Here is a 25212-nt window from a genome sequence, read left to right on the forward strand (position 1 = left end):
CAGCATGTCGGCCTCGAGACTAAGCTCAGGCGGCAGGAAGCTCATTACACCGCTGCGCCGGCGCCTGTACTCAACATCATCCCCAGCCGGTTCCTCCTCTTCGTCTGCTCCAGCACGGCTACGATTCGCACCCTCACCGACGGGCTACCTGCATCTCGGCGGGCTACGAACAGCCCTCTTCAATCATCTCTACGCACGAGCTCTTGGAGGCAAGTGGATTCTTCGCATCGAAGACACCGATCAAACGCGGCTTGTACCAGGCTCGGTCGCAGCACTGCAAGAAACGCTGGAATGGGCCAAACTCGACTACGATGAGGGGCCGTCTACGGGCGGTAGCTACGGACCATATGTCCAGAGCGAGCGCCTCGATCTCTACCGAGCGTATGCAGAGAAGCTTGTTTCGGAGGGCAAAGCGTACAGGGACTTTCGCGCCGAGGTGGTCGCACCGGGGACAGATGTGTCGAGGACAAAGCATATGCCGTTGCGCGACAATTATATCCCGCCGAGCGAGTCGGAAGCGAAACACCTAATCTCACTCAACAAGCCCTGCGTTGTCCGTCTGAAAGCTCCGTCAGGCGCACTTGATCATCACGACCTCGTCTACGGCGACGTGCACTTCCCCGCGGACCCACAACGGCATGGCACCGAAGACCCAATCCTTCTCAAGTCGAATGGGTGGCCCACCTATCACCTCGCCAACGTCGTCGATGACCACGAGATGGGCATCACCCACGTACTGCGCGGCGAAGAATGGCTCCCGTCACTACCGAAGCATCTGTGGCTGTACCGAGCGCTGGGACTGCAAGAGCCCAAGTTCGCCCACCTGCCCTTGCTGGTCAATGCGGACGGGACCAAGTTGAGCAAGAGGACAGGCGATGTGAGGGTCGAAAGCTACAGAGAGAAGGGCGTGGAGCCCGAAGCACTATGCAACTTCTTGGGGCTGATGGGCTATAACAATCTGGCATATCACCAATCTGCAGACGGCGGCAAGGAAGGAAGGGTAGAGGGTGAGAAGGACGAGACGGGGTACGATGTGCTGACGATGCAAGAGATGATCCGCGGGTTTGACATATCTCATGTCAACCGAAGCAGGGCCACTGTCGATCTGCCGAAGCTGTACTACCTCAATGCACGGCACTTGGCACTCAAGCTGGAGGACACGAGGACGGGGGGAGGACGGGACGATTTGGTCGCAAAGGTGACGCCCAAGCTAGTGGAAGCATTCCCGGACCTCGCCAAGAAGTTCGAAACGGATCCTGGATTCGTCGAATCGGTCATTGTGCTGACGAAAGGCACATCAGCAACGCTCTACGACGTGCCCGAGTCCGCACACTCGCTCTTCCGCCGCCCGGACTTCACCTCATCAGAAGCTCAAGAACTGTTCACACGCAGCTCGCTCATCAACACACACTTCGCCGACGCTGTCCGCCAGGCGTACGAGCAATACTCGACGCTGGAGGAATGGTCGAGGGAGGCGATCCACAGGGTCATTGCGGATCTGCCCAAGCTCCTCTCCGACGCTCAGCCTCCGAAGGACGTAGGGGGCGGCGCAAAGACCAAAGTCAAGAAGGCGGCCGTATTGGCGCCGTTGCGATTTGCCATTAGCGCACGGGAGAGGGGTGCGCCGCTGGCGGACCTCTTCCTGTTCTTGGGCAAGGAAGAGTCGGTGCAGAGGTTGAATGCCGCTCTAGAGGCGTGTGAGCAAGGGACGCTCAGGGCGGCCTAGGCATCATCGAGGTCACACGCTGTGAAAGGAGCCTCGCAGCGTGTTCGTAGCACAATAGAGCTCATGCAGGAGCAAAACAAATGCAGTAGCATTGTCTTCGCATGATCGCCACCCACTTGCAGGGAAAGCCGGAGAGTGAGGCCGATGCTGGGCTTTGCTGAGCCGTCGCCTGCCGTGCCTTGCCGTGCTGTGCTGCACAGAGAAGTGCAGGTACAGATCAATAGTACCAGCACTGGCAAGCGTGACTTTCCCACGACCTCTTGTCCGGCAGAAAAGGGGTGTCCGACCAGGTAAGGCGACGAGCAGAAAATCGTTCCCGTGACGCTGTGTTCCGGTGTCCGCGTCGCTATATCGAAGATTCTAACGCCGCTTCGGAGCGTGCAAGTCGTGCATCCTCGGGCCACGAAGTCTGTGAGCAAACTCGGAGCCGAGATGGCCGAGACATGTAAGCTGTGCGTGCGTGAGAGCGCGTCCGGCATCAAGAGCGGTGCAAGTCTGGAATCTGGACGCGCTCTGACAGGGTCTCGGCGGGCTCGCTTCTTCGGAAAAATACTCGCGGACTGATGATTCAACACTTCAATTAAAGTTACGCTTTAAGGGGGAGAGGCGAGGTGGAAACGAGATCAACAACCTATCCAAGATTGCGGCGTCGGCATCCGTCACTCGGCCTTGTGCTGACCTAAGCATAGCCCAAGCCGGAAGTTCAGAAGAGGATCGGCACCCACTGTTGCAGCGGAAGTCTGCAAAAGCGGTGCACAGACCTCTTGGAAAACCCCGCATTCCAGTCTCGACGTGATTTTCCAGCCGAAATTGGGAAGGACCGAGCGGCACAACTCTCTGCACCCTGCAGAAGAGAAGGGCACACACAGTTTTAGATCTCCGTCCTGCTTTTTTGCGCGCTCTGTACTCCCGCTTGGCATTGCATGAACATGCATCGCCTCCCGTGTCCTCCCTTTGAGTCCTTGCTGCGAACTTGCTTGCCTGCACCTGCACGGTCATGCAGCACACTGTAGTGACCTGCTTCTCAGCTTCCATCGATCCGGTGGAAGAGCGGGAGGATTCCATCTCAGCCAGGAACAGCTCGAAAGAAAGCCCCAGAAGGCAAAGTGAGACAGGTGCCTGTGCGAGCCCCCTGAACTTCGCCGTTTGAGCCCCCACCGCTGATTTCATATATAGCGTCCCCGTTTCATCTGCAGCATCCCCACCTTACCTCTCGATCCGTACCTTCCACCTCATCACCATTCTCAACCCCTCCCAGACATCCTTTGTCTTCTTCCTATAAACGTTCGCTCTCTGTCCTTACATCTCCTCCAAAGCTTCCTCATCAGAATGCGCACCATCTCTGCCACCTCGTTCGTCGCTGCCGCTGCCGTCGCCGCGGCTGGTTTCGCCGGCAGCGCTCAAGCTCAGCTCGACCCCTCCCTCATCACCGGTCTCTCCTCCGGCTGTGCAGGCAGTCTCGTGTCCTTGGTGACCAACTCCTCGGGCGTGAGCCAGTGCTTGTCCCTTCCTACCGCAGTAGGCGCGCTTACCAGCGCTGGCAACAACTCGGTCATCCCTGGACTGCAGTCGTACCTCTCTGGCAGCATCTGTGGATCGGGCAAGCCCGTCTGCAGCCAGTCGCAGCTCCAGTCTGCCAACCAGACCTTGCTCCAGGGCTGCTCCAGTGACCTCCAGAGCAACAACGGTCAGAACATTCCCGCCCTCATCGCATTCTTCCTCAATCGATACTCGCAATTGCGTGAGGGAGCATGCCTTCAGGCCGCCTCGAACTCGTCCTATTGTTTGATCACGGCGCTGTATTCTGTGCAGAACACCACCGGCCAGCAGCTCTCCTTCAGCGGCCTGCAGAGTCTCCTTGGCAGCCAGCAGGGCCAGCAGCAGGCGCTTCAGGCACTTGCCTCGAACCGCACTGCCTTCTGCACCGACTGCAACAAGGGTCTCTACTCCGCTCTCTTCAACGGCACCTCGAACCAGCAGGTTTCTGGCGCCGTCAGCCAGACCTGTGGCTCCTCCTTCGTCGATGGTCAGATTCCTTCCACCCTCAAGAGCACCGCTAGCGGCTCCTCCAGCTCCAGCGCCCCATCCGGCTCGGGCTCCGGCAGCAGCGGCTCCTCGGGCAACGGCGCTTCTGGCATCAACGCCGGCGCTGTCGCCGCTTTCGGCTCTGCTCTCGCTGCCGTCGCCGCCGGTCTTGCTCTCCTCTAAGCATCTGTCTTTTCCAGCAATCCTGTTCCAGGAGACTGCGGCGCTCTATCAATCTCACATCGTTCAAATGTGCTTCTTGTGAATGTGTCTGCTTGCCCCTGAGACGTTCTAACGAGATCGATGGACAAAATGAACCCGTTGACGTGGAAGACGAGGATGTGATGCAGTGTCAACTCGCGTTGCCGCCTTCTTGCGATGAAAGATTTCACCTTGGTGGGTTGAGCCAAGCTCCCTCGACGCTTCTGGCCGGGCCACCTCATCCTTCTCAGACCGATCTGCCGCTCGTTGAGATTCCCTTCCTGGTCAAGGAACCAGCCTTCTCAGTCACATCGCTACCTGCTTTCGTCTTAGCAATGAAGTTGCAGCCATGCTATTTCAGCAGCGAGGTGTTCCTATCGGGCACGTTGTGGTATCGAGATTTTATCGGCATATTTCGATTCCGGCTTCCGACGCGGGTGCGCACGGCGACTTTTGGCCGAGTCTAAGAAGAACTGATTACGCCTCCGCCAACCATTTGACTTGATCCTCACTACCCTGTCACGTCACTGTCAAGCATCGCAACCTCCTTCGACGCTGCAGAAGGTGCTGAGTGCTGAAGCTGCGGACCGGCAATATGGCGTCCACTTCAAAGCTCGCGCAGCGGGCCGCTGCGTCAGTGGCCCGCTCTTCGCGACAGCATCTGGCATCATCATCATCTCGACTTCCGTCGCTTCTCGCTCATGCAGTGCCAACTGCGTCGAATGCGGATCAGAAAGCCAGGAAATTCAACATATGTAGGAGACCGTTCAGTACATCACCATCGACACGGAGAGTGCAGCGCCCCGCCTCGTCCGCACCTATTCTCCCCAACGTCCGCCCAGACCACGAGAAGGACAACGAAGAGCTGCGCTCCTTATTCGACGCACCACCGTCCTCCTCCTCGTCCAGCAATCTTCGATCCTCCGGGCCGTCAACAGGCTTGTTTGAGATTCCATCCCTCACGTCGCCGCAGAGCTTTCTCACGCTGGCGCAGCAGACGCTCGCACGGGCGCAGCTGCTCGTCGACCGTATCGACCGTGCCGGCTCGTCAGACGTCAGTACATCAGCCGGAAAAGCGGAGCTCAAGGAGGTCGTGCGCAATCTCGATCGACTCAGCGACCTCCTCTGTGGAGTGATAGACATGGCGGAGCTCGTGCGGAATGCGCATCCGGACCCGGAGTGGGCAGAGGCGGCCAATGCAGCTTACGAGTACCTCTGCGGGTACATGAACGTGCTCAACACCCACACGGGACTGTATCGCGTGCTGAAAGATATTCTGTCCAACAAGGACATTGCGGATACGCTATCATCGGAGGCGATAGCCGTCGCGCAGGTGTTTCTGCGCGACTTTGAAAAGTCAGGAATCCACCTGCCACCAGCGGAGAGGGAGCGATTCGTTCAGCTCAGTGATGAGATCCTTGTGCTCGGTCGAGGCTTTCTCCAGGATATCGCGGGAAACGATGCATCGGACGACTTTGCACGCAACGCAAGCGCCAAGACGGAGGTGGACAAGTCGGATACGGTGGAGGTCCCAACACACTGGCTCGAGGAGGTCAACCCGACCGTGATGAAGGCGATCCGAGCAAGCGCTATCACGGACCGCGATGGGCTGCTCACCTTCTCCGCAGCCGATCAGCCATGGGTATTTCAAACGCTGCTCAAGTATGCACCCGACGAGCGAGCGCGAAAAGTCGCCTTCCGAGCCGCCAACTACGGCAGCCAGGCACAGGTACAACGTCTCGAACGACTGCTCAAGGCGCGTGCAGAGCTGGCAACGCTCACAGGAGCCGGCTCGTACTCGGAAATGGCACTGGGGGACAAGATGGCAAAAGAGCCACAGAACATCGAAGAGTTCCTCCGCGCCCTCACCAATCATCATCGTCCACGAGCTTCGCAGGACCTAGACAAGCTTCGCAAGCTCAAACAGAAAGCTTCTATCACAGCACACGGAGCCAAGAGCGGGTCGATGTTCAACCCGAACCCTACGCTACCGGCTTTTGCACCGTGGGACAGGGATCTGTATACCGAGCAGCACTTCCGCAGCCCGTCGTTGCGGAGCGTGCAGCCGCTGTCGCCGTATCTCAGTCTAGGTTCGGTGTTCGCCGGCCTGTCGCGGCTCTTCTCGGCGCTGTACGGAATTCGATTCCGGGCGTCTATGGTGGCCCCTGGCGAGGTCTGGAGCGAAGGACCGGGAGACGTGATGAAGGTCGAGGTGTTGGACGAGCGCGAGGGTGCGAAAGGCACTTCTGGATCTGCAGAAGGCCTCATCGGGACCATCTACGCCGATTTGTGGAGTCGCGACGGCAAACCAGGCGGAGCAGCCCACTACACAGTCCGCTGCTCTCGTCGCGTCGACAAGGACGACGAAGCAGGTGATTTCACCCACGGTCGCTCCGAAGACGGTCGCACCCTTCGACCGGAAGACCTCGGCGGCGAAGGCTACGGCAACCCACTCCAAGCGCCCACCTTTGAGCAACGCGAGCGACCCGGTCGGTACCAACTCCCCGTCGTCGTTCTTATGTGCGACTTTGCGCGACCCGGCGGGGGCAACCAAGGCCCCTGCCTTCTCGGTTGGCACGAAGTCGAAACCCTTTTCCACGAGATGGGCCATGCGATCCATTCGATGATCGGTCGCACCTCGTACCACAACGTGTCCGGAACACGGTGCGCCACCGACTTTGTCGAGCTTCCTTCAATCCTCATGGAGCACTTTGTTCAGTCGCCGCAGGTCGTCTCGATCGTCGCGCGGCATCACAAGACGGGCGCCTCGCTGCCGTTCGAGCACCTCTCCTCGCACTTGGAAGCGTCCAAATCGCTCGAAGGCCTCGACACGTACCACCAGATCCTGCTCGCCCGTCTTGACCAGGCGTACCACTCGTCCGCCGCCGCAGCATTCACCTTTGACTCCACCGCGCTCTACGCCGAGCTGGATCGGGAGATGGGTCTCCCCGGCGCAGCACAGCTGAGCTACACCGAGGGCGCACACCCACAAGTGCGCTTCGGCCACCTCTTCGGCTACGGTAGCACATACTACTCGTACTTGCTGGATCGGGTGATTGCGAGCAAGATCTGGAACCACCTGTTCGAGGGCAACCCGCTGGACCGGGACAAGGGCGAGGTGTTCAAGATGCAGTGTTTGAAGTATGGCGGTGGGCGGGACCCGTGGGGGATGCTGGCGGATGTGTTGGGTGCCGAAGAGGTGAGGGACGGGGATAAGAGGGCCATGCAGCAGGTGGGAAAGTGGGGCATCGAATGAACCCCACCAGCGGACCGCTCCCATCGCTCACTCTACACCATTGCTAGAACGTACTGCTCAATCACACATGCACAAATCCATCACTCCGTCTGTCGATCGCGAGAATCGCTTCCATTGCACCATCTAAGCCATGGCCAGCTTACTATAGCTCGGCGGAGCCAACCGATTCCTAACCTCCCTCCATACATACAACGGCAAACTACTAACCGCGACAATAACCGCCGTCTTCCAAGCGAACCTCGCACTGAGTACAAAGCCGAGATCGAAAAACTCGGGCAGGAAAACAATGCTGACGCAGTAAAAAAACAGCGTCACAATCTCGGAGAGAATCATGTACACGTGCCAGGTGGTGATCTCCAACGCGACCATGATCAGCTCGTTGACCACCAACGCGGTGAATGAGATGCTGACGATGTTGAGAAATTCGTTCTCGAACAGCATGAGGCTGAGAATCATGATCGCCCCGCCCTGATAGGTGGAGATCATGAGCCAGGTGGTGAACGTTTTGGCGGACAAGGAGCGACCTTTGGTGAGATCCTTGTAGAGTTCCGGGTAGAGCAACGCCAGGTCCTCGGAGACATCGCGGTCGAGAACGAGCGAGAAGACGGGTGCCATGGTGTACACCGTCGCATACCCGACCATCAGCCACCCCTGATACAGCGCGATGGGCGCAAAGTAGAAGATCGACGAAAAGACCGCTTGGATGATCGAAATAATCAGACCGCGGTGGATGACGAATTGGGCGAGCTTGGCGGAGCGTTTGTACGAGTTGCGCCCATGCCACACGAGCAATTTCGTAAGATGGGAGAATTGGGTGATGGAGAAGTCGGCTGCAAGGGACGCTTGTTTGCCTTCCTTACCGACAATCCCCAACCCGACGTCGGCAGCTTGGATCATCGATACGTCGTTTCCCCCGTCTCCGATGCAGCAGACTCGCTTGCGGGTGTGACTCCGAATCAACCGTGCCACATCCGCTTTCTGCGTCGGCGAACAGCGACACGCCACCACCGCCGACAACTGCGTCGCCAACTCGATAAATTCATCCCTGAACGAATCCAGGCACACCTGCAACGACTCGCCATCGATCACCAGACAGCAATCGAGCTTCGATCTCAAGAAATCGAGCATATCCCGCACCGCATCGGGCGTGCGCAGCTTGGCCACCTGGTGCACGTACTGGTTGCGCGCCACGAGCTTCGATGAGATCGCAATGCACGTCGCTGTCTCGATCTTGTCGCCCGTCAACATCCACACTTTGATCCCCGCGTTCCGGAGCAGTTCAAGGGTCATCTTGACATCGTCTTGCAACTTGTCCTCGACGCCCGTGAGACCGAGCAGTTCGAGATTGTTCTCGAGATGCTCCTCGACGACCCGTGCCATGGCATCCGATCGATCCTCGACCTGAACCCGGGCGGCCTTGTAGGCGCGTTCGAAGACGAGCCAGTTATCGGAGGTGAGTCGTCGACGACCTACGACGAGCGTTCGCAGCCCTTCGCGGGCCATGTTGCCGCACTCTTCGTCGAGCCAGTCGTTCTGTGCGACGATGCGGGCCATGACTACGTCGGCGCCCTTTTGGTAGAATGTGATCTCGCCCGTGGCGCGTTCGCGGATGACGATGCCCATGCGCTTGGATTCGGAGGTGAAGGGAAAGACTTCGAGGATGTCAAAGTGCAGTGTCGAGCCGTCGGTTGCACGGAGCGACATGGAGGTTCGATCGCGAGCGACGAGGCTGAGCCCGACCGATTCGGTCCATCGCACGATGGCGACTTCGTCGGGCGATGAGGCTTGGTAGGTGATCGTTCCGTCGAGCTCGACGACGGGTGTGACGTTGTGGCAGAGCGCGAGGGCGAGGACGACGTCCTTGACACGAGAGCTCATGTCGCGGCGACCGCGGCCGGCAAGCATGGCTCCTGCTGTTGTTAGCGTTGTGGGCGCAGTCGTCTTTGTCGGACTCATCAAAGGCTGCTGATTGTTGCCGTAGTGCTGCTGCAGTGCGGTCGCCAGCTGCGAGGCCACCTCGTCCATGCTATCCCAGCCGTAGCTCATGGTGCCCATGTGCAGCTTGCGCAGTTCCATCTCGTTCTGCGTCAAGGTCCCCGTCTTATCTGAGAGGAGGTATTCGATACGGCCGAGCTCCTCTGGCAGCGTTGACGTTCGAACGATGGTGCCAGGAATCTCGTCGTCGTGCATGATCTGGCGTGCGTAGACCGTCTTGCCCATGTCGAGATTGACACGCAGACTGATGGGAATGATGGACGAAAAGAGGATGAGGAAACGGAAGATGTAGACCCACCACTCGCCCTTGAAGCCGTTGAGTGCGACGAGAGCGACGGACAAAGCGAAGGTGACGCCGCAGAGGATCTTTGAGAGTCGATTGATCTCGAGGTCGAGCAGGCCGACTTTGGTGCCTGGGTAGGAAGTGTTCATCACGGCTCGGGTCTCTCGCCCCGTATAGACGACGAGGCCGACGGCCGTGCCAGCTGCGAGGACAGTGTTGGCCCACAAGACGTTTTCGGCGGTCAACGGAGCCACCTGAGGCTGTTGACTCATCGCGATGATGGTGTCGGGCCTGGTCGAGTCTGTGGAGCCGCGATTGTAATCCGGTGCATCGGTTGGAACGCCAAGAAGATCGCCTACGGTCGGCCCAGTGCGCGGCACAGTGGGTGTTGGTGTCATGGATCCGTCGTCTGGTGGAGGATGCAGAGTGAAGTTGCCGAGGAACGTGTGGATGTCTTTGATGGGCGGTCCTGCATACACAACGGCTCGATTGCCTAGCACGGCCAGATCGTCGGTCGGCATACGCTGTGTGAGCTCGATTGCGACGCGCAGTTTCCAATCCGTTTCACCGTCGAGCTGATCGGTGCGAATGAAGCAGCTACCGTTGGAGCCCTCTGTGGCGGAATCGTCCTCCGCCTTTGACGAAGAGGGGTCGACCTCCGTTGACTTCTTGTTGGCGTCTCTGTCGTCTTCGTCATCGCCAAGGACGAACTGGCTGCTCTCGTCTGCAGGCGTGGGTGCGACTGAGCCAGTTCCGGCTTCTATAGTGGCATCGTTGGAGAAGGTCTGCAGCAACACCATGTCGGCGGGCACGCGCTGATTCTTGTCCAGCACCACCAAATCGCCCACCTTGATCTTGCTGCTGGGAATTTGAACGACCCTAGACTGCCCGAGATCGCTGCCGAGGGAGAGGGGCTTGTTCGGACTCGCTTTTCTGGCCAGGCGTGCCTGCGATTTGGCGATGGCTGAGCTGTTGGGTACAAGCAGCTTGTACGGAGCGCTGTTGCTTTCTAAGTCTCTCTTGTATCTAGCCCAGTCGTCGATAGCTTCCTTGCCGATGGTGATGCAGAGCACGAAAGCCAGTGGAGCCACATAGGTGGCGATGAAGCCGATCTTGAGCGCCGGGATGAACTGACTCAATGCGACCAGAAGAAAGTAGAGGTTGAAGAAGAACTTGAACTGTTCGTAGAGCACCTTGGGCAGGAAGGTGATGACGTTGTACTTCTGATTCCGGACCACGTTCGCAGGATATCTTGAGCGGACGCGATCCGAGTCTCCTAAGCTGATTGTACGGCTGAGGTCGCGTGGCGCGCGTTCCTTCGAGCCGAAGAGGGATGCGATGAAGCCGGCCCGATTTGACCCAAGCTGTACTGAAGTGGTCGCTCGAGCTGGGATGTCGTCGTCGCCGCTGGTACCATATTGTCGTCGGTGATCCTCGGAGAGTCTAGGGGTCAGACTTGGACGCTTCGAGCCTGAGACATTGCCAGCACCATCGTCGTCGCTGTCCTGTAGGAGACCCTGCTGCTCGTCGGAGTCTCTGGCATTGTTCTGACCGAAGCGGCTGAATCGAGAGCGCTGGTTGCGCGAGCGGAACGCCGCGAATCCGTTCTCCATGGTTGCGGGAGAATCGCGCCCTGAGGACATGACGTTGGCGCCGAGGGGGCGGAGCGGGTAGGCGTCGTCGTATTCCTGGCTGACGGTCATTCACGGAAGGCGCTTCGGCGCCGAAGCCGGTATGGAGCTGCTCTGTCGCTTGCTAGTAGGTCACAGCTTCCATCGTAGTGACGCCGAGCTGCTCCGCAGTTGTTATGCACGTGTTGCTGTCGTGACGACAAATTCAATCAGTATGGGATGATGATGGTCTCGAAAGAGTGTTGGTTGTGTCTCTGAGCTGCACCCTGAGCCAAAATCAGCATATATGGCCTGTCCGCCTCCACGCTGGTGAGCGCATAGAGTCCAAATTGTTAGGCCGAAGTAATACCGGAACCGTGCGAGACGAAATTGCTCGGGAGACGCAGTTCACAGCTCGTCTCCACCGTGCATATCCTCAATTCGAGATCGACACTTCTTCGTCTTATCGTCTTTGCGCCATCCTGACTCCGCTCGACATTGCCCATTCAGCATCATCACGTACGTAGCACCGCCGCATCAGCCCACAGCGGTATCCATCGACGAGTCCCTCAGCGTCGCTGACCACACCGACACCTGCCGCTTCTGGCTGCTTGCTTCCATCGACAAAACAGAATGACGACCATCCCAAGCCGTCTGGCTCAGACCACACAGATCTCGAGGACGCTCGACGAGGCGCGCAGACGTTCTACAGCACTGTACCGCAACTTCTACCGATCTGTGAGTCCCGATCCACCCTACAGCTAGCATCGACCTTGGGCATCTTGCTGACACTTGCCTGCTTCTGCCTTCCGTTGTGCTCAGGCCCCCGAGATCTGCGCTCTGTACGCGCTCGATGTGCCTCCGTCGATCCTGCGCGCCAAGTTCCGCACGCAGTTTGAGAAGAACAAGACGGTCAAGGACCTTGCCGTGCTCGACTTGATGCTGCTCAAGGCACAGCAGGAATACCAGGAAACGATGAACGGGTGGAAGCAGATCCCGCACATCATGAAGTGGTTCGCAGAGGAGGAGGTAAGTTGCGACGACCTGGTTTTCGTGGCCCTGAACAGGCTTTGAACAGGCTTCTCGAGGATGCAATAATTTGTGGCCGCGCTCTGCAAGTAACACTCAAGTGTCATGGAAACTGATCCTTTGTTTCGCCTTTCCTTTAACTAACAGGGACCAGCGCGACCCGAGGGCTTCTTGGAAAAGTTCTACGCTTCTCGAGACGAGGGACGAGGACCGATCGGCACGGGCATCTGAGTGTTCTCTCATTGCCATTGTACCGCTCCATCGAGCGTTTCTCAGCCTCGCATTGCAATCCGACTCTTTCAAAGTATCAGCTCGTCAGCCCGTCAGCAGCATTGGACGATTTGAATGTGACAAAAGCACAATGGCACGGAGCAAGGAAGTGGAACATCTGTTCGGCAGTCTTGGGGTCGGCGAATCGCATCCATTGCCTTAGCGACTGTGCTCGGAGAGGATCGTCTGACGTCTCGCAAGACTTCAGAGGTGCACGTAAGTCGCGGCGAGGTAAATACAGGCCGTCAGGATCCAGCTCGATCGAGTTGACCCCAGTCTTCGGAAAGAATGGCATCGGCAGGTGGCACGGATCTCATTCGGACCTCGTCGATGACGTCTCAGGCCGCGGACCGCGGCGGTTGATGCGTTCGCGATCGTCAATTGCGCAGGGGCCATTTCGCACGTCTTTGTTTGCTCCCTTAGCAGAGCTTCCCGCCGCCTGGGTGTCAATGGGGTGATGCGAACGAAGAGTGATACAGTATGTACGTCACGCGCCCACCAGAAGAGGGGGCCGACAGACGATCCGCTGCGCCGGCGAAACGCAGCGTCGATGCCCACACTTACCTGTCACACTCTCATCACATTCTCACGCCGGTGCATCCGTCCTCCGTCGGGATGTGCCCGCTCGCTCCGAGAGGGACTGTGACTCTTCGCATGCTTTTCGCCAGAATGTCAGGCTCACTGGCTCAAGCTCTCGACTTGCTCTTGCGCTTGTCTCGCAAGGGTAGAGGCAGGGCACGTCTCTGAGCGCAAGATTCGAACGCAGTCCGCGTCCAACAGTGGATGGGGTACAGCTGGGTTCAAGGATCAAGTTGCACGCAGTCAGAGGCCGGTACGCGGGAGGCTGCGCATTCATGGTGCAGGGTGCACCTGTCACGGCTCGCCTAAGTGCCAAGTGAGCGCAGTGCCTGAGATTCTGCAAACAGGGTTGCAGCAACGCGGCGCACCTGTCAGAAAGCTGATCATGCCTTCATTGTCGGCAAGCTGGCCGAGAGACGCGCTCGAACTCGGCTGCAACCGAAAGGTCGGTGGGCGTAGAGCGAGAAGGGCGAAGGAATGAGGCTTGCGTACAATCAAGCTGTCACATCCGCGCTCACAAGTTGTGTAGACGGCAGGCTGCAGCGGGTCTAAGCGCCAAACAATCAGGGTTTTGTGCTCTGAGAAGAGGCGTGTGTGTGGCCACAATAGGGCGGAAAAGGGCAGACCCGAAAAAAGCGGATTGGGCTCCGACGCAAGTCGACTCGACTCGACTCTGGACAGCTGCTTCGGCCCTTTTACCGTCCCTTCGCAAGTGTGATCCCATTGACAGCATGCTTGTCGAAAGGACTCCAAGCTCGAAAGGTGTCGAGGCGCTGTGTCACAGGGCAGGTCCATGACCCTGTGATGTGACGATTGTATCTACGTGTGACCAGTGCAAAACAGCCTCGGACCCTCCGACCGTGTCACTAAGTCAATCACAGCCATCCTCCCACGATCTCGCGAGTGATTGGAGCTGTGATAGGCCGATGAAATTAAGCGCAAACAATGCTGCATTTGCTCTCACCCACATTGCATTTGGATTGACTTTGCAGCCGTGATTGATCAGCTCAACGACACATTGCGGATGAAGTGGTGGTTGCGTTGCCACTCAGCGAAGGGACATCGAAGTTGAGCTCTCGAGGCCGACTGTCGAAGGCTCATTCAATTTAGCCAAGGATCGTCTCTGCATTGCCCCTTGTGCCGTAACTTACTCTGCGCCACAAGTACAATGCAGCCCTCCCGCTGTGGGTCAAAGTGAACGCACTAATTGGCGGCAACACCTGTCAAACCCCTCATCATGACACTTGCAAGCCGTCCTTTGCCGCTCTAGTCGGCTGACGACTGCAAAGAGGCTGCAGTCGAGTCCATCGCAGCTCGGAGCGTCGACTCGGAGATTCATTGGCATATAAGCAGCCCTTCTTCTCTTACTACGCAAGCCCTCGCCATCTACTCCAGACACCCCAATCCTGCAAGCTGCACGAAGCCTTCGTCTCCAACACCTTCCGCAACACCCTTCCGCACTACTCAGCATCTTGTTTGTCACCACCACCGCTCATCATGATGATGTCGCCTGCTCTCAGCCGTCATCATCACTCCAGCTTCTCCGCTGCTCCGTCTTCTAGTCGCGCCGCTGCCTCCTCCCGCTCCTCTCTCCTTGACACCAAGACGACTGCCTCTCCGGGCAAGCCCTCCCCACGAACATGTGCCGTTGATGTCGCCGTCAAGCAGCTCGGCCTCGGAGAGAACATCGTCGTTGCGTCTTCCTCAAGCCGTCCGCTTCAGCCTATCGACACCAATATCAGCAAGACCGCTCGTCAACAGGCCTCATCATCTCGTGCGCAGACTCCATCTTCATCCCCAAAGCTGGGCGGGAGGTCCTCGCCATCCAAAAAGACTCGCTCGCCATCGAGCAAAGACATCTCCGCCGGTGTCCGCTCCGCTGCAAAGGCAAGCAAGGTCGGTTCCATCTTTAGCTCCTCCGCATCGGTCACGCTCAAAGGCGAGCGCATCAGCGTCAAGGTGCCTCAGCGGCTCCCGACTCCTCGCTTGAAGCCCAACTCGTCCCCTTACGAGGATCTGTCCGCGCACCTCTCCCGCCACCACTTCTTCACCGAGGCTCACGATGCGGATCGCCACTCGATCACACCGGACTTCTTCCTCGAGACCTACCTCGAAACCGCACGTCTTGGCAAGTGCAGTCTGTACCATCAGACCGAGAGCTTCCTCAACGCGAACAAAGCCTTCATAATGACCAAGGAGATTCCCGGTCAGCCTCTGCCCGAGACAGTTCCGCTCGATGTCACCGAGTGGCTCGACTCGCTTCAGCGTCCGCCCACGCACCTTCTTGCCGTGCACTCGGACAACGAGGCTGCGACGCTGTACGCCGTGCATGGGCCAGTGCTTGCGCTGCAATGCGTCTCCATCCCCTTCTTTCCCGCATCCAAGGAGACGCAGGAGAACGGCATCACGACCAAGCACATGCCCACGCTCGCCCTCCGTGTGCCCTCCGTCCAGCACTTCAACACGATCCTCCGCTGGTTCTACTCTCAGTCCACCATCTCGCTCCTCCACGAACTGCTGCCACTCAAGCACATCCTCACCTACCTCACCAAGCGCAGTCTCGCCCACCGCAACGCTGATGCCGCGCCCGTCGACATCGCTCGACTCTCCCAGGTCGACTTGGTCGAAGCCATGTCCACCCTCTCCACCAAGGCTTTCTTGGGGCGACTGCAGACCATCCAGGCCGTGTGGAAGAACGGCGTCGCGCTCGGCATCGTCTCGTCCAACTTCTGGTCCGCACTGGACAACGCGTGGAACCTCATCATTGCCGGCATGATCGCGAGCTCCAAACGCAAGGCTCAGATTCACAAGGTCGTCGCTAGCGTCGTCTCAGGGGATGCTGTGGCGACGGCAAAGGCCAACGAGCTGACGCAACAGCTTCAGTCGACCAAGCTCGAGTAGTTTTCTCTTGCACATGTACTCATACCAATCTCACTCAACACTTTCAACTCCAGTTCGTCTGAGTCACACAACGCTTTTTGAGATCAACGAGTAAATTGCAATGCTTGAACGACACCAAGCAACCGCGCAACTACTGCAACAGCGGATCGCGGAAGTGCTTCTGGTTGTTGTTCCTGAACCCGATGCGGGTCTTGTACTGCTCGCGCTTGTTCCTGTCTCTGAACTCGGTGATGTGCTTCTTTGCCTCTCGTGCTTCGCCCCTGTTCCTAGCCTTGATGACTTGACCGTGGCGACCGGTGACGAGGGTGCCGTCACCGTCGTGGTGGCCCATACCGCTCTCTGCGATGAGACGGCGTGCGAGGGCGCCACCGCCGCCGTAGCGACGCGAAAGGTCTTCGTCGGCACGGGACGAATTGAGCGGTGTCTCGCGCAGCGACTGGGCGTAGTATCGTCGGAGGGAGCGATGACCCAATCGAGCACCAGAGGGAAGAACCAGCTCGAGCTCCGAATCACCATACCTGATCTGGTCGTCCTTCTCCTCCTCTTCTCCAGACTTCTTGGTGGTAAGATCCAGCACCTGTCCTTCCCCATCCACCTCCATCTCCTCTTCCTCTTCCGCGTCCGCATCCTCCCACTCCTCATCCTCCTCCGCAGGGTACGAGCTGGTGAAGTCATAGAAATCGCCCAACTCCAACTGATCCTCCGGATCGGAATACGCGATCTTGCAATGGTACTTGTCCAACATGTGATTTCGCACACTCTCCGTGTTGTGGAAACCCTTACCGCGCCCATTGCAGTACAGGCAGATGTTGCCGATGCTGACCTTGTCTGCGAGGTACGAGACGAGCCCGGGAAGATCGACGATGTACTCCGAATCCGGGATGAAGAATCCATGTGCCTTGGACATGTGTGCCAGGTTGTCTTTGAGTTCGCCGAACCCGGATTTGGGGCAGAAGATGCATTCGTGTTCCACGTCGATTCTGCGGGAGGAGGCGACTTTGGCGTCGACAGCGGCTTGGATTTGCTCCTCGCTTGCGTCTTCGCTGACCATGAGCGTGTCGCGGGCGTTCTTCTTCTTCTCCTCGGCGACAATAGCTGCGTCTGTGGTCGAGCGTGTTAGCGCTGGCGCTTCCGCGGTCGGCTTGGGTACACGGAACACCAGCGGCACCTCCTCCTTCCCGTCCTCTGATGGCGCGATTTCGCTAGCTTCAGTGTTGGCGGCAGCTTGCCTCCTCGACAACCTCGCTTCGTTCTCCTTGTGCTTCTTACTCTCCAGATGCGCACGGAAGGCGTTCTGACTGGCAAACTTCTTATCGCACGCCTCGCAGCGATCGGGCACGGTCGCCGTCTGCGCCTCTTGCACCAACGCTGCTCGTCGCTCCAGAATCTTGGCGTTGAACACGTCCGCTTTGACGGGTGGGAGGTTGGCTACTCGACGCTTCATGTTGTAGCGGTGCAGGTCGGAGCGGTAGTGCGTGCGCTGGTCTTCCGGGTTCGGGAATGCAATGCTGCACGAGAGGCAGGTGAAGAGCGGTGTGTCATCGTCGTACTGCTCGTACTGTGGGGCGGTGGACGGCTCGCTGCTGGAAGATCCGACTAGGGTCGCCATGGTGAAAGGATCTTGTGAGGTTCGTTGCTGGGGATGGTCGATGCGCTTGCTGACGTTTGCAGCGACGATGTGATTTGATATGATGTGGCGCGCGAATGTCTGGGTAGCACCTGGGCGTGTGTGGCAAGAGGAGAAGGCAAAGCAGAGACGACTTGGTGCTCATAGATACGCACATGCAGGGTCAATGACAAGGCTCAGCAGGCTCAGCTGCTCTTGCCGAAAATTTCCAGGCTGCTGAGTCGCTTGCCACTAAAGTTTCGTGCGCCGGGTGGAGGCGAAGCGTGATTTTTGCGCCTAAAATCCGAATGTTAGCCGATCCACTTCACCCGATAGAGTGCTTCGGGGAGATTCACTTTCTCGATATCTAGGTTGGAGCAGGCGATGGCCTAACATCTCTCGCTTTAGAATTTAGGCGCGAGGTCAACCTCGGCCGAGGCTGTATAGTTCTGACAACTCGCTTCTCTTAGATGTCACAGATCACTTTCGCGCCTTAAGAATGCTCATGGCGCTCGAAAAGCGCCTCTCAGATGCGTTCGTGCCTTTCAGTTGCTGAAGACATAGGAGGCACAATGGTGATGGGCAGCCTGCGATGGATACGACCTGATGAAAGAGCATGAACAAACGATGTGCCGAAATTGCATCACGTGCGCGTCTCATTGACTGGTCTGGAGGCCCAATTTCGAATTTGGCTGAGTTCGTGCCTGTCGGCTCAGATAGTGGATCTGCAGGCTCGAAATTCCACTGAGCTCGAGAGACTGCTGAGCAAGCCTGTGGCCAAAATTCCGGCTGCGCAGCGCAGTCCGCTGGTTCGAGGTCTGCGCAAGTCGAGAGCTCCAATTGATTGCAGCTAAGCCAAACGCTTCTTGACAACGATCTCCGTCATCGTCCACCACATTAGATCCATCCAACAAGGTAAGCTCATACAACGGCGCTCTCGACAGCAGCACAAGACGAAGACTACCCGACATATCAGCACCAGCAGCGCTTCCGGCCCGCATTGCGCTTTGGAACGACTTTGCTACGGCCTAAATCGACAATCTGAGCACTCTTGACGACACAGCAGTCAGCATAGTATTCCTTATCACCTTTCGACATCGTATTGTGCTGCATCGAGTCGCATTCGTTCTCAATCCTCCACGACCACTTGCTGATTCGATCCGCACCACCGTCTGCACATCAATCAAACTTGCAACAACCGCATCCCACCTCTACAGATGCAGATTTTCGTCAAGACTCTGACGGGTTAGTATTCCACGACACTCTTGGTGGAGACGTCGCATGTCATCCATCGCAGCGCATCGCAGCATCAGGTCATCGCAGGCAGAGCATCGGAACAGCAAAGCGAAGAGGAGATGGTACAAGGAAGCAACAGGACGCGACACTCGTGAAGCAGGATCAAGGATCAAGTGCAGGGACATTGTCGGCGCAGGCTTGGAATGTTGTCCACGTTGTCAGACCAGGTCTCTGATGCGTTGTCAACAACAAGGCAGGATCACGTTGTCAACATCAAGGAAGGATCACTGGTGTTCCTGGCAGCACCACCGACAAGACGCATCGCAGGACGACGAACGCCATGGTTGTAAGGGTCGAACTCGAACTCGATCTGCTGCGGCTGATGTCGTCCGGATGAGCAATGATGTTACACTTGCCAGGGACGCCCGCTTTCGAGATCCGGAATGAGACGGTCGGACACTGCCACGCAAGGATGATTCGGTTGTAAGAGGGCAGGAGTAGCAGACGGATACAGGGCGAACAAAGGCCGGGCAGGACGGAAAAACCTTGGACATGACTGATCGCGACTCTGCGAAAGATGCGATGGATGCGACCGACCCGCTCCACCTACCACGAGTAGAAGACTCGCCCCCGACGAACAGCAAACTGACCTTCGCTCCATCCCCCTACCCCTACTTCAACACCTTACAGGCAAGACTATCACCCTCGAGGTGGAGTCTTCGGACACCATTGACAACGTCAAGGCCAAGATCCAGGACAAGGAGGGCATCCCCCCTGACCAGCAGCGTCTCATCTTCGCCGGCAAGCAGCTCGAGGACGGCCGCACCCTCTCGGACTACAACATCCAGAAGGAGTCGACCCTGCACCTCGTCCTCCGTCTGCGCGGTGGTATCATCGAGCCCTCGCTCAAGGTGCTCGCCGGCAAGTACAACTGCGACAAGCAGATCTGCCGCAAGTGCTACGCTCGTCTCCCTCCCCGTGCCACCAACTGCCGCAAGCGCAAGTGCGGCCACTCGTCGCAGCTCCGACCCAAGAAGAAGTTGAAGTAATCGGTACGCTCCGAGTTGCTTTCCTTCACACACACACACACCATTATCGCACGTTTTCGCAGTCTCGTTTTCTCTCAGAATGTAGGCTCGTCGTACTGGACGACCGTTTCGACGGTTGGTCAGTTGTTCCACCAAAATCACACACCTTTTCTTGGTTTCCCTCACTCGACTGTGCGGCCTGCGTGATGCTTGACGCTATGACTCTCTGCGTTCGAGTTCGAGACTCGCGAGTGACGTGCGTGTAATGCGAAGACATTGAGAAAGAGAGCTGAAGTTACAGCGGTATGCTGTGCACCCTCTTCCATTCCTCCGGCCGTCCTGTGCAATCCCACACCTCGACACTGCCAAACGTGACCTCTTTAAAACCCTTGAACTCTACACTTTCGCCCTTGGTCCTGAACACACCCTGTTCTCGCAGCCCATCGATCTGTTCCTGCGCTTGTTTGACGGTGAGGTCGGCATAGAGCAGGGAGATGTGGGGGAAGAACTCCTCTTTCTCCTTTGCGGATGGTGGGGGTGGGAAATGCTTGTCGACTGTCCTGTTTGCGATGCTGTTGAGCCCCTTTAGCGCGAGTGTGGGTTGAAGGGCGAGGAGGATGCATTGGAAGTAGCGGCCTTTGGTTGTGACGTCTTTGAATGGCACCGTCAACCCTCTTGCACCGTGAAGCTTGCGCCACTCGTCCACGGCTCCTTCTGTCACGGTGCGCAGCTCGTCGGCGGGGATGGTGCGATCGCCAAGGGCAGAAACGAGCGTCGCGTGCGTACTGAACTCCCCCGAGCAACCGGGATTGGCAGCGCGCAAGTCGCACATCACGCCCCGAATCGCATCGTTCAACTCCAGCTGCGAAGCGGAGGAGGAGGGGACCAACCACAAACACAGCCCTGAGAACTTGTCCATCGCCATCGTCGGCATCCTTGCGTCAGCACGTGTCGAAGTAGGAAGCTATAGCGTGCAGCGTATTGTTGAAAGGGAAGACGGACTTACCCATGTCGTAGGAGAAGGTTGAGCTGAACCCTGGTCAGGAGGGCGAGGGAGAGGGCCCATGCATACGTGGGTTTGCCTCCACCGGCCTCTTGGCTGCGCGATCTGACACCCTAACCATTTTTTCCGCACTCGCTCAACCTCCTACCGCTCACGACGCAATGGCAACTTCCACACCGTTCAAAACTTTCAAAGCGGCTTGCACACGCACACGACAAGAGCATATCGAAGCACAACACATATCAGTTGCAATGCACTATCAAGCGATCTAAAGCAAACCTACTTCATGATCTTACCATCGGCGAAGGCCTTACCGTCAATGGTAGCCTCCCAAGCCATCATGTCCTCGAAGAACTTCTTGTCCTCGTCCTTGCTGAGGTCCAGGGGGGAGATGCTGTAGCTGTCCACATCGGGGGCGACCTCGAGGACAGACTTGGGGTCCTTGCCGCGGCAGATCATGACACCAGAGATCAAGTTGTTGTTGTTCTCGCCAAAGACACCGAGGGTGCCCATGGTGTACTTGCGCGAGGCCTCAAGACGGGCAAAGAAGCCGCCGATGAGGTTGTTGCTCTGGAACACAGCCTGGAGCTCGTCGTTGTACTTGTAGTCCAGCTTGACAACGGAGTATCCCTCCGAGTCGAAGTTCTTGAAGAACCAGGGGAGAGCGGTCTCGCGGGTCTCCTCGTTCGAGTAGGTGCGCTTCCACTCGTCCAGGTTGAAGGAGGACTTGGGCAGGTCGTCCAAGGGGTTCTTGGGCTTGGGAGCCGCCTTGGGCTCGTCGTCCTCGTCGTCCTTGGGAGCGGGGGCCGCCTTGGGCTTCTCGGCCTTGGGGGCAGGGGCAGCCTTGGGCTTCTCCTCCTTCTTGGGGGGAACGAACTTGGCGTTCTCCTCAGCAAGAGTGAGGTCCTTGAAGATAGGGAGGACCTGGGGCTGACCAGTGATGGTCTTGAAGTAGCGCACGGTGTTAGGGTACTTGGAACGGAAGTTGACACCGGCGAGGCGTGCGAAGATCATGGCGAGGTCCGAGCCGAGGGTGAGATCGGCGAGGGTGACACGGTGGCCAACGAGGAAGGTCTTGTTCTGCAGCTCCGACTCGACGAAGGCGAAAGCACGGTCGAGCTTCTCCCAAGCCGACTGCTCGAGGGCCTTGTTGTAAGGGATGCGGCCGATGGTGAGGAGGAGGATCTGGATACCGTTGTTGAGGATCTCCTCGTCGGCGAACGAGATCCACTGGTCGATCTGGGCGGCCGACTTGGCGTCGGTGCCGAGCAGCTTCGAGTTGTTGGAGAGGCCGGCGACTGCGCGATCAAAGAAAACCGAGACAGAGTCAGCTGAGTTGCTCGCGATGGAAGATCGCTAAAAGTGCCCGCTGCTTCGCTTTGCCTGCGTCCACCTGTCGCCTGTGTGACAGCAACCAGAGGGTGCTTGCTGTTGGGAAGGTTCAGGGCATTATGCTGAAAGTAGTATCCTCGACATGGGTGATTCGGACAGGGATAACTGTAAAAGATAATCTCATCATATAAACGAAGAGCGAGGCTGCTGGCGGTGGCTTGAAGGAAGGCGGTGGGGCAGGCGGAGCGAGGCTGAAGCGGCGCAGTTGTGTCGAAGAGAATACATACCGTAACGAGCGATAGCCTTGCCCTCAATGAGGGTGAAGCCGTCGGTGCCCTTGAAAGCGGGGATTTTGCCGTAAGGGAAGAGGGCAAGGAACTCGGGCTTGCGGGTGTCGCCCCTCATGGCCTGGGTGTCGACGACCTCGAGCTCGAGGCCATTGTAGGCGGCGGCGCAAAGGGCGTGGTTGGTCTTGGGGTGGCCGACGTAGCCGTAGATCTGACCGATGGGAGCCATTTTGAGTGTTTATATGTGAGGAAAGGGGGGATGACGAATACGGGAGTGTATGTGGTGGGAAGACGAGAAGGGTGTTGAAGCTCCATGCCCTAGTCTCAACGTGGCCGGCGAGGGTCTGCGGTTGGCCAAAACTTCTGCGCTCGAGTGAATTTCTTCTTCTCAGTTGTCTTCTTCCAGATTCTATTTTTTTGGTGGGCCAGCCTTGCCACCGCTCCGCACGGTTCAAATTATTCACACAGCGAGAAATTTCTTCTCAGCAGGCAGGTCTTCTTGCCGAGCCTCTGCGTGTCACTTGCAGCTTTCATGTCACTTTGCGCTGGGAGCTGGTCACCAGATTGCGCCTCCTTCCGTGTTGCCCGCTTCTGACCTACGTCGTTGTTACTTCTTCACGTCATGTTCTCACCAATGCTAACATCACAGACAAGAGACGAATGCTGAAAGCAACGATAACATCAGTGTGAGAACAACGCATCGATGTTTGAGAAACGCCACGCCTTTGCAGTCGCGTCGAATGATGCCGTCCAGAATGAAGGCACGATTACGATAGGCAGTGACGTTTGTTAAACTAGCATGCCAGCTTAGAGCTCCTCGTGGTGGATGGCCTCGTCGTGGTGCGCGGCGTGCTCAGAGCCAGTCGCGTTGATGGGCTCGAGGTCCACAGACACCTTGTGCTTGCCGTTGAGCGCAATGAAATCAACAAAGCCCTCGAGCGATCGGTCACCGTTGAACTCGATCCAGTCCGAGCTGCCGGCAGCCTTGAACTTGATGGTGGGGAAAGACTGCACCGAGAAGCCAGCAGTGGGCGGAATGTCGTTGGCAGTGGCATCCATCTTGGCAATCAGCACCTTGTCCTTGTGCGCCTTGTACTTCTCGCCGAGCGTGTCGTAGGTGGGCGCAAGCTTCTTGCAGTGGCCGCACCAGGGGGCGTAGAACTCGACCAACATGTCCTTGCTGTCGTCGCCGATGACAGCGTCGAACTCGTCAGCGACCAGCACGTGTACGGGACCGTCCTGGTCCTTGGGGATGGGCTCGGACTTGACCGAAGCCTTGAGCGAACCCGAGGTGTACTGCTTGACAAAGTCGGTCACCTTGCCGACCAGGTCGCCAGAGAGATCCTCGAGCGGGTACTTGAGGTTCTGCTCAATGTCCTGAATCGCGAATGCGGGCCAGTCTTCGGACTGGATGTTGAGCGACTTGGCGTGGGCAGAGTACTTGTTACCGTCGATCCACACAAAGTTGAGCTTGCCCTTGTTGGCCTTGGCGAGCGCCTTGATCGAGTCGATGTTGGTCTGCAGGTCCTTGGACTCGGCGTCCGAGAAGAGGTAGGCCAGGGGCAGGCCCGTGTCGGCGTAGCTCATGAAGTTCTCGGCGCTGAGCTCATCCACGAGGGGAATCGACTCGGCCCTGAGGAAGGCTTCCAGAATCTCCTGGTCGTCGAACTTGGTGCTGTCCAACTTGACCTCGGGCTCGTCGAACTGACGGTACACGACGAAGGCAGGCGCCTTGACACCAGCCTTTTCGGCGACCGCGGCGTCGTGGGAGACACCGAACAAGTAGTTGTCGCGCAGACCGTTGGCAACAGCTTCGACGGCGGAGAGGCTGTCGTCGTCGGCAGCGTCGAGGTACGCAATGGCAACGACACGGTCCTTGCCCTTGAATTCAGCCCAGTTGTCGGCGGTGATGGTGGAAATAGCAGGGAGTGACTGCTTCTTCATGTACGAGACAATGCCGTCGGCCTTTCGGTTACCGTTGTACTCGGCAGACTGACCGTTGCGGAAGACCTTGAGGGTGGGGAAGCCCTCGACATTGTGCTCAGCGCAGAGCTCGTTCTCCTCGGTGCAGTCGACCTTGGCGAGCTTGATCTTGTCAGCGAGCAGTTCAGTAGAGGCCTTTTCGTACTCGGGGGCGAGCTGCTTGCAGTGACCGCACCAAGGCGCGTAGAACTCGACGAGCATCAGAGGCTGTGAAGGAGGAACGCCACGGTGTGCAGGGCAGCATCATCGTCGGCGCGACAAAAGGGGCGAAAGCGGCGAAGCAGGAGAGAAAGTGATGACGAGGTCAGCGATGATCGTTCCATAGCTAGAAGCGAAGCTCGAGACGACGGCGTCCGTCCATGGAGCTTGTAGCGGCGTGATCAAGGAACATACCTCTTTGGCAACGTGATCGGTAAAGTTAGCATGACCGAGGACAAGGACGTCGGACGATGACGAAGCCTCGGCGGACATGAAGGTGGCGGCGGTAGCCAGACCGGCCGCGATGGCGGAACGAGTGAAACGCATCTTGAGAAGGGACTTGATTGAAATCCACCAAGATGGGTAACGAAGGGAAGATAAAGGATGATGATGTGGTCGAGGTGAGAAAGGAAGGGTGGATCGGTGGTACTGTAGGTCAGGGCTGTTCCCGTTGTGCAAGCCAACTGCACGAGGCCGAGGTGCGTATCTTCTTCTCTGCGTGTCTGTCTGTGCTCAGCGTGCTTGGAGGCCAAGCTTCCCGGGATCTTCGTGCTTGCGTGCTTCTCTCTTTCTTGCTCAGGGACTCACCAACACGCCGAGAGATTGCGCGCCACCTTGAGCCCCGCGGGCAACAAGCCTGACGTGGCAGCTAATAATTTCAAAG

General features: G+C 57.8%; 11 protein-coding genes across 11 annotated transcripts; 6 read left to right on the top strand and 5 right to left on the bottom strand.

Moving 5' to 3' along the window:
* Positions 1 to 4: 4 nt before the first annotated feature.
* PSEUBRA_004981 (Glutamyl/glutaminyl-tRNA synthetase, class Ib, catalytic domain protein) lies at positions 5 to 1726 on the top strand (the record flags this gene model as incomplete). The annotated part of the gene is made up of 1 exon (XM_016438452.1): positions 5 to 1726. The coding sequence occupies one exon, from the start codon at positions 5 to 7 to the stop codon at positions 1724 to 1726; it is 1722 nt and encodes a 573-aa protein (XP_016290921.1).
* Positions 1727 to 3055: 1329 nt separating this feature from the next.
* PSEUBRA_004982 (uncharacterized protein) lies at positions 3056 to 3934 on the top strand (the record flags this gene model as incomplete). Its single annotated transcript, XM_016438457.1, has 1 exon — positions 3056 to 3934. One exon carries the CDS (start codon positions 3056 to 3058, stop codon positions 3932 to 3934), a length of 879 nt encoding a protein of 292 aa, XP_016290922.1.
* Positions 3935 to 4547: 613 nt separating this feature from the next.
* Positions 4548 to 7208, top strand: PSEUBRA_004983 (Peptidase M3A/M3B; the record flags this gene model as incomplete). Its single annotated transcript, XM_059465431.1, has 1 exon — positions 4548 to 7208. One exon carries the CDS (start codon positions 4548 to 4550, stop codon positions 7206 to 7208), a length of 2661 nt encoding a protein of 886 aa, XP_059320476.1.
* Positions 7209 to 7331: 123 nt separating this feature from the next.
* On the bottom strand, positions 7332 to 11099 carry PSEUBRA_004984 (HAD-like domain protein; the record flags this gene model as incomplete). Its single annotated transcript, XM_016438468.1, has 1 exon — positions 7332 to 11099. One exon carries the CDS (start codon positions 11097 to 11099, stop codon positions 7332 to 7334), a length of 3768 nt encoding a protein of 1255 aa, XP_016290924.1.
* Positions 11100 to 11729: 630 nt separating this feature from the next.
* PSEUBRA_004985 (Complex 1 LYR protein) lies at positions 11730 to 12356 on the top strand (the record flags this gene model as incomplete). Its single annotated transcript, XM_016438464.1, has 3 exons — positions 11730 to 11834; positions 11919 to 12125; positions 12273 to 12356. 3 exons carry the CDS (start codon positions 11730 to 11732, stop codon positions 12354 to 12356), a joined length of 396 nt encoding a protein of 131 aa, XP_016290925.1.
* Positions 12357 to 14471: 2115 nt separating this feature from the next.
* On the top strand, positions 14472 to 15875 carry PSEUBRA_004986 (uncharacterized protein; the record flags this gene model as incomplete). Its single annotated transcript, XM_016438453.1, has 1 exon — positions 14472 to 15875. One exon carries the CDS (start codon positions 14472 to 14474, stop codon positions 15873 to 15875), a length of 1404 nt encoding a protein of 467 aa, XP_016290926.1.
* Positions 15876 to 16005: 130 nt separating this feature from the next.
* On the bottom strand, positions 16006 to 17484 carry PSEUBRA_004987 (Zinc finger, C2H2; the record flags this gene model as incomplete). Its single annotated transcript, XM_016438471.1, has 1 exon — positions 16006 to 17484. One exon carries the CDS (start codon positions 17482 to 17484, stop codon positions 16006 to 16008), a length of 1479 nt encoding a protein of 492 aa, XP_016290927.1.
* Positions 17485 to 18011: 527 nt separating this feature from the next.
* Positions 18012 to 19766, top strand: PSEUBRA_004988 (Ribosomal protein L40e; the record flags this gene model as incomplete). Its single annotated transcript, XM_059465432.1, has 4 exons — positions 18012 to 18015; positions 18383 to 18396; positions 18699 to 18726; positions 19408 to 19766. The coding sequence occupies 4 exons, from the start codon at positions 18012 to 18014 to the stop codon at positions 19764 to 19766; spliced, it is 405 nt and encodes a 134-aa protein (XP_059321597.1).
* Positions 19767 to 20040: 274 nt separating this feature from the next.
* PSEUBRA_004989 (2',3'-cyclic-nucleotide 3'-phosphodiesterase) lies at positions 20041 to 20679 on the bottom strand (the record flags this gene model as incomplete). The annotated part of the gene is made up of 1 exon (XM_059465433.1): positions 20041 to 20679. The coding sequence occupies one exon, from the start codon at positions 20677 to 20679 to the stop codon at positions 20041 to 20043; it is 639 nt and encodes a 212-aa protein (XP_059321598.1).
* Positions 20680 to 21027: 348 nt separating this feature from the next.
* Positions 21028 to 22596, bottom strand: PSEUBRA_004990 (Translation elongation factor EF1B, gamma chain, conserved; the record flags this gene model as incomplete). The annotated part of the gene is made up of 2 exons (XM_016438473.2): positions 21028 to 22046; positions 22368 to 22596. The coding sequence occupies 2 exons, from the start codon at positions 22594 to 22596 to the stop codon at positions 21028 to 21030; spliced, it is 1248 nt and encodes a 415-aa protein (XP_016290928.2).
* Positions 22597 to 23174: 578 nt separating this feature from the next.
* On the bottom strand, positions 23175 to 24875 carry PSEUBRA_004991 (Thioredoxin domain protein; the record flags this gene model as incomplete). Its single annotated transcript, XM_016438472.1, has 2 exons — positions 23175 to 24557; positions 24744 to 24875. The coding sequence occupies 2 exons, from the start codon at positions 24873 to 24875 to the stop codon at positions 23175 to 23177; spliced, it is 1515 nt and encodes a 504-aa protein (XP_016290929.1).
* Between the last annotated feature and the right edge of the window lie 337 nt (positions 24876 to 25212).

The sequence above is a fragment of the Kalmanozyma brasiliensis genome, assembly GCF_000497045.1.
Source record: "Kalmanozyma brasiliensis GHG001 unplaced genomic scaffold PSEUBRA_SCAF4, whole genome shotgun sequence".
In the NCBI taxonomy this organism is placed as follows: domain Eukaryota; kingdom Fungi; phylum Basidiomycota; class Ustilaginomycetes; order Ustilaginales; genus Kalmanozyma; species Kalmanozyma brasiliensis.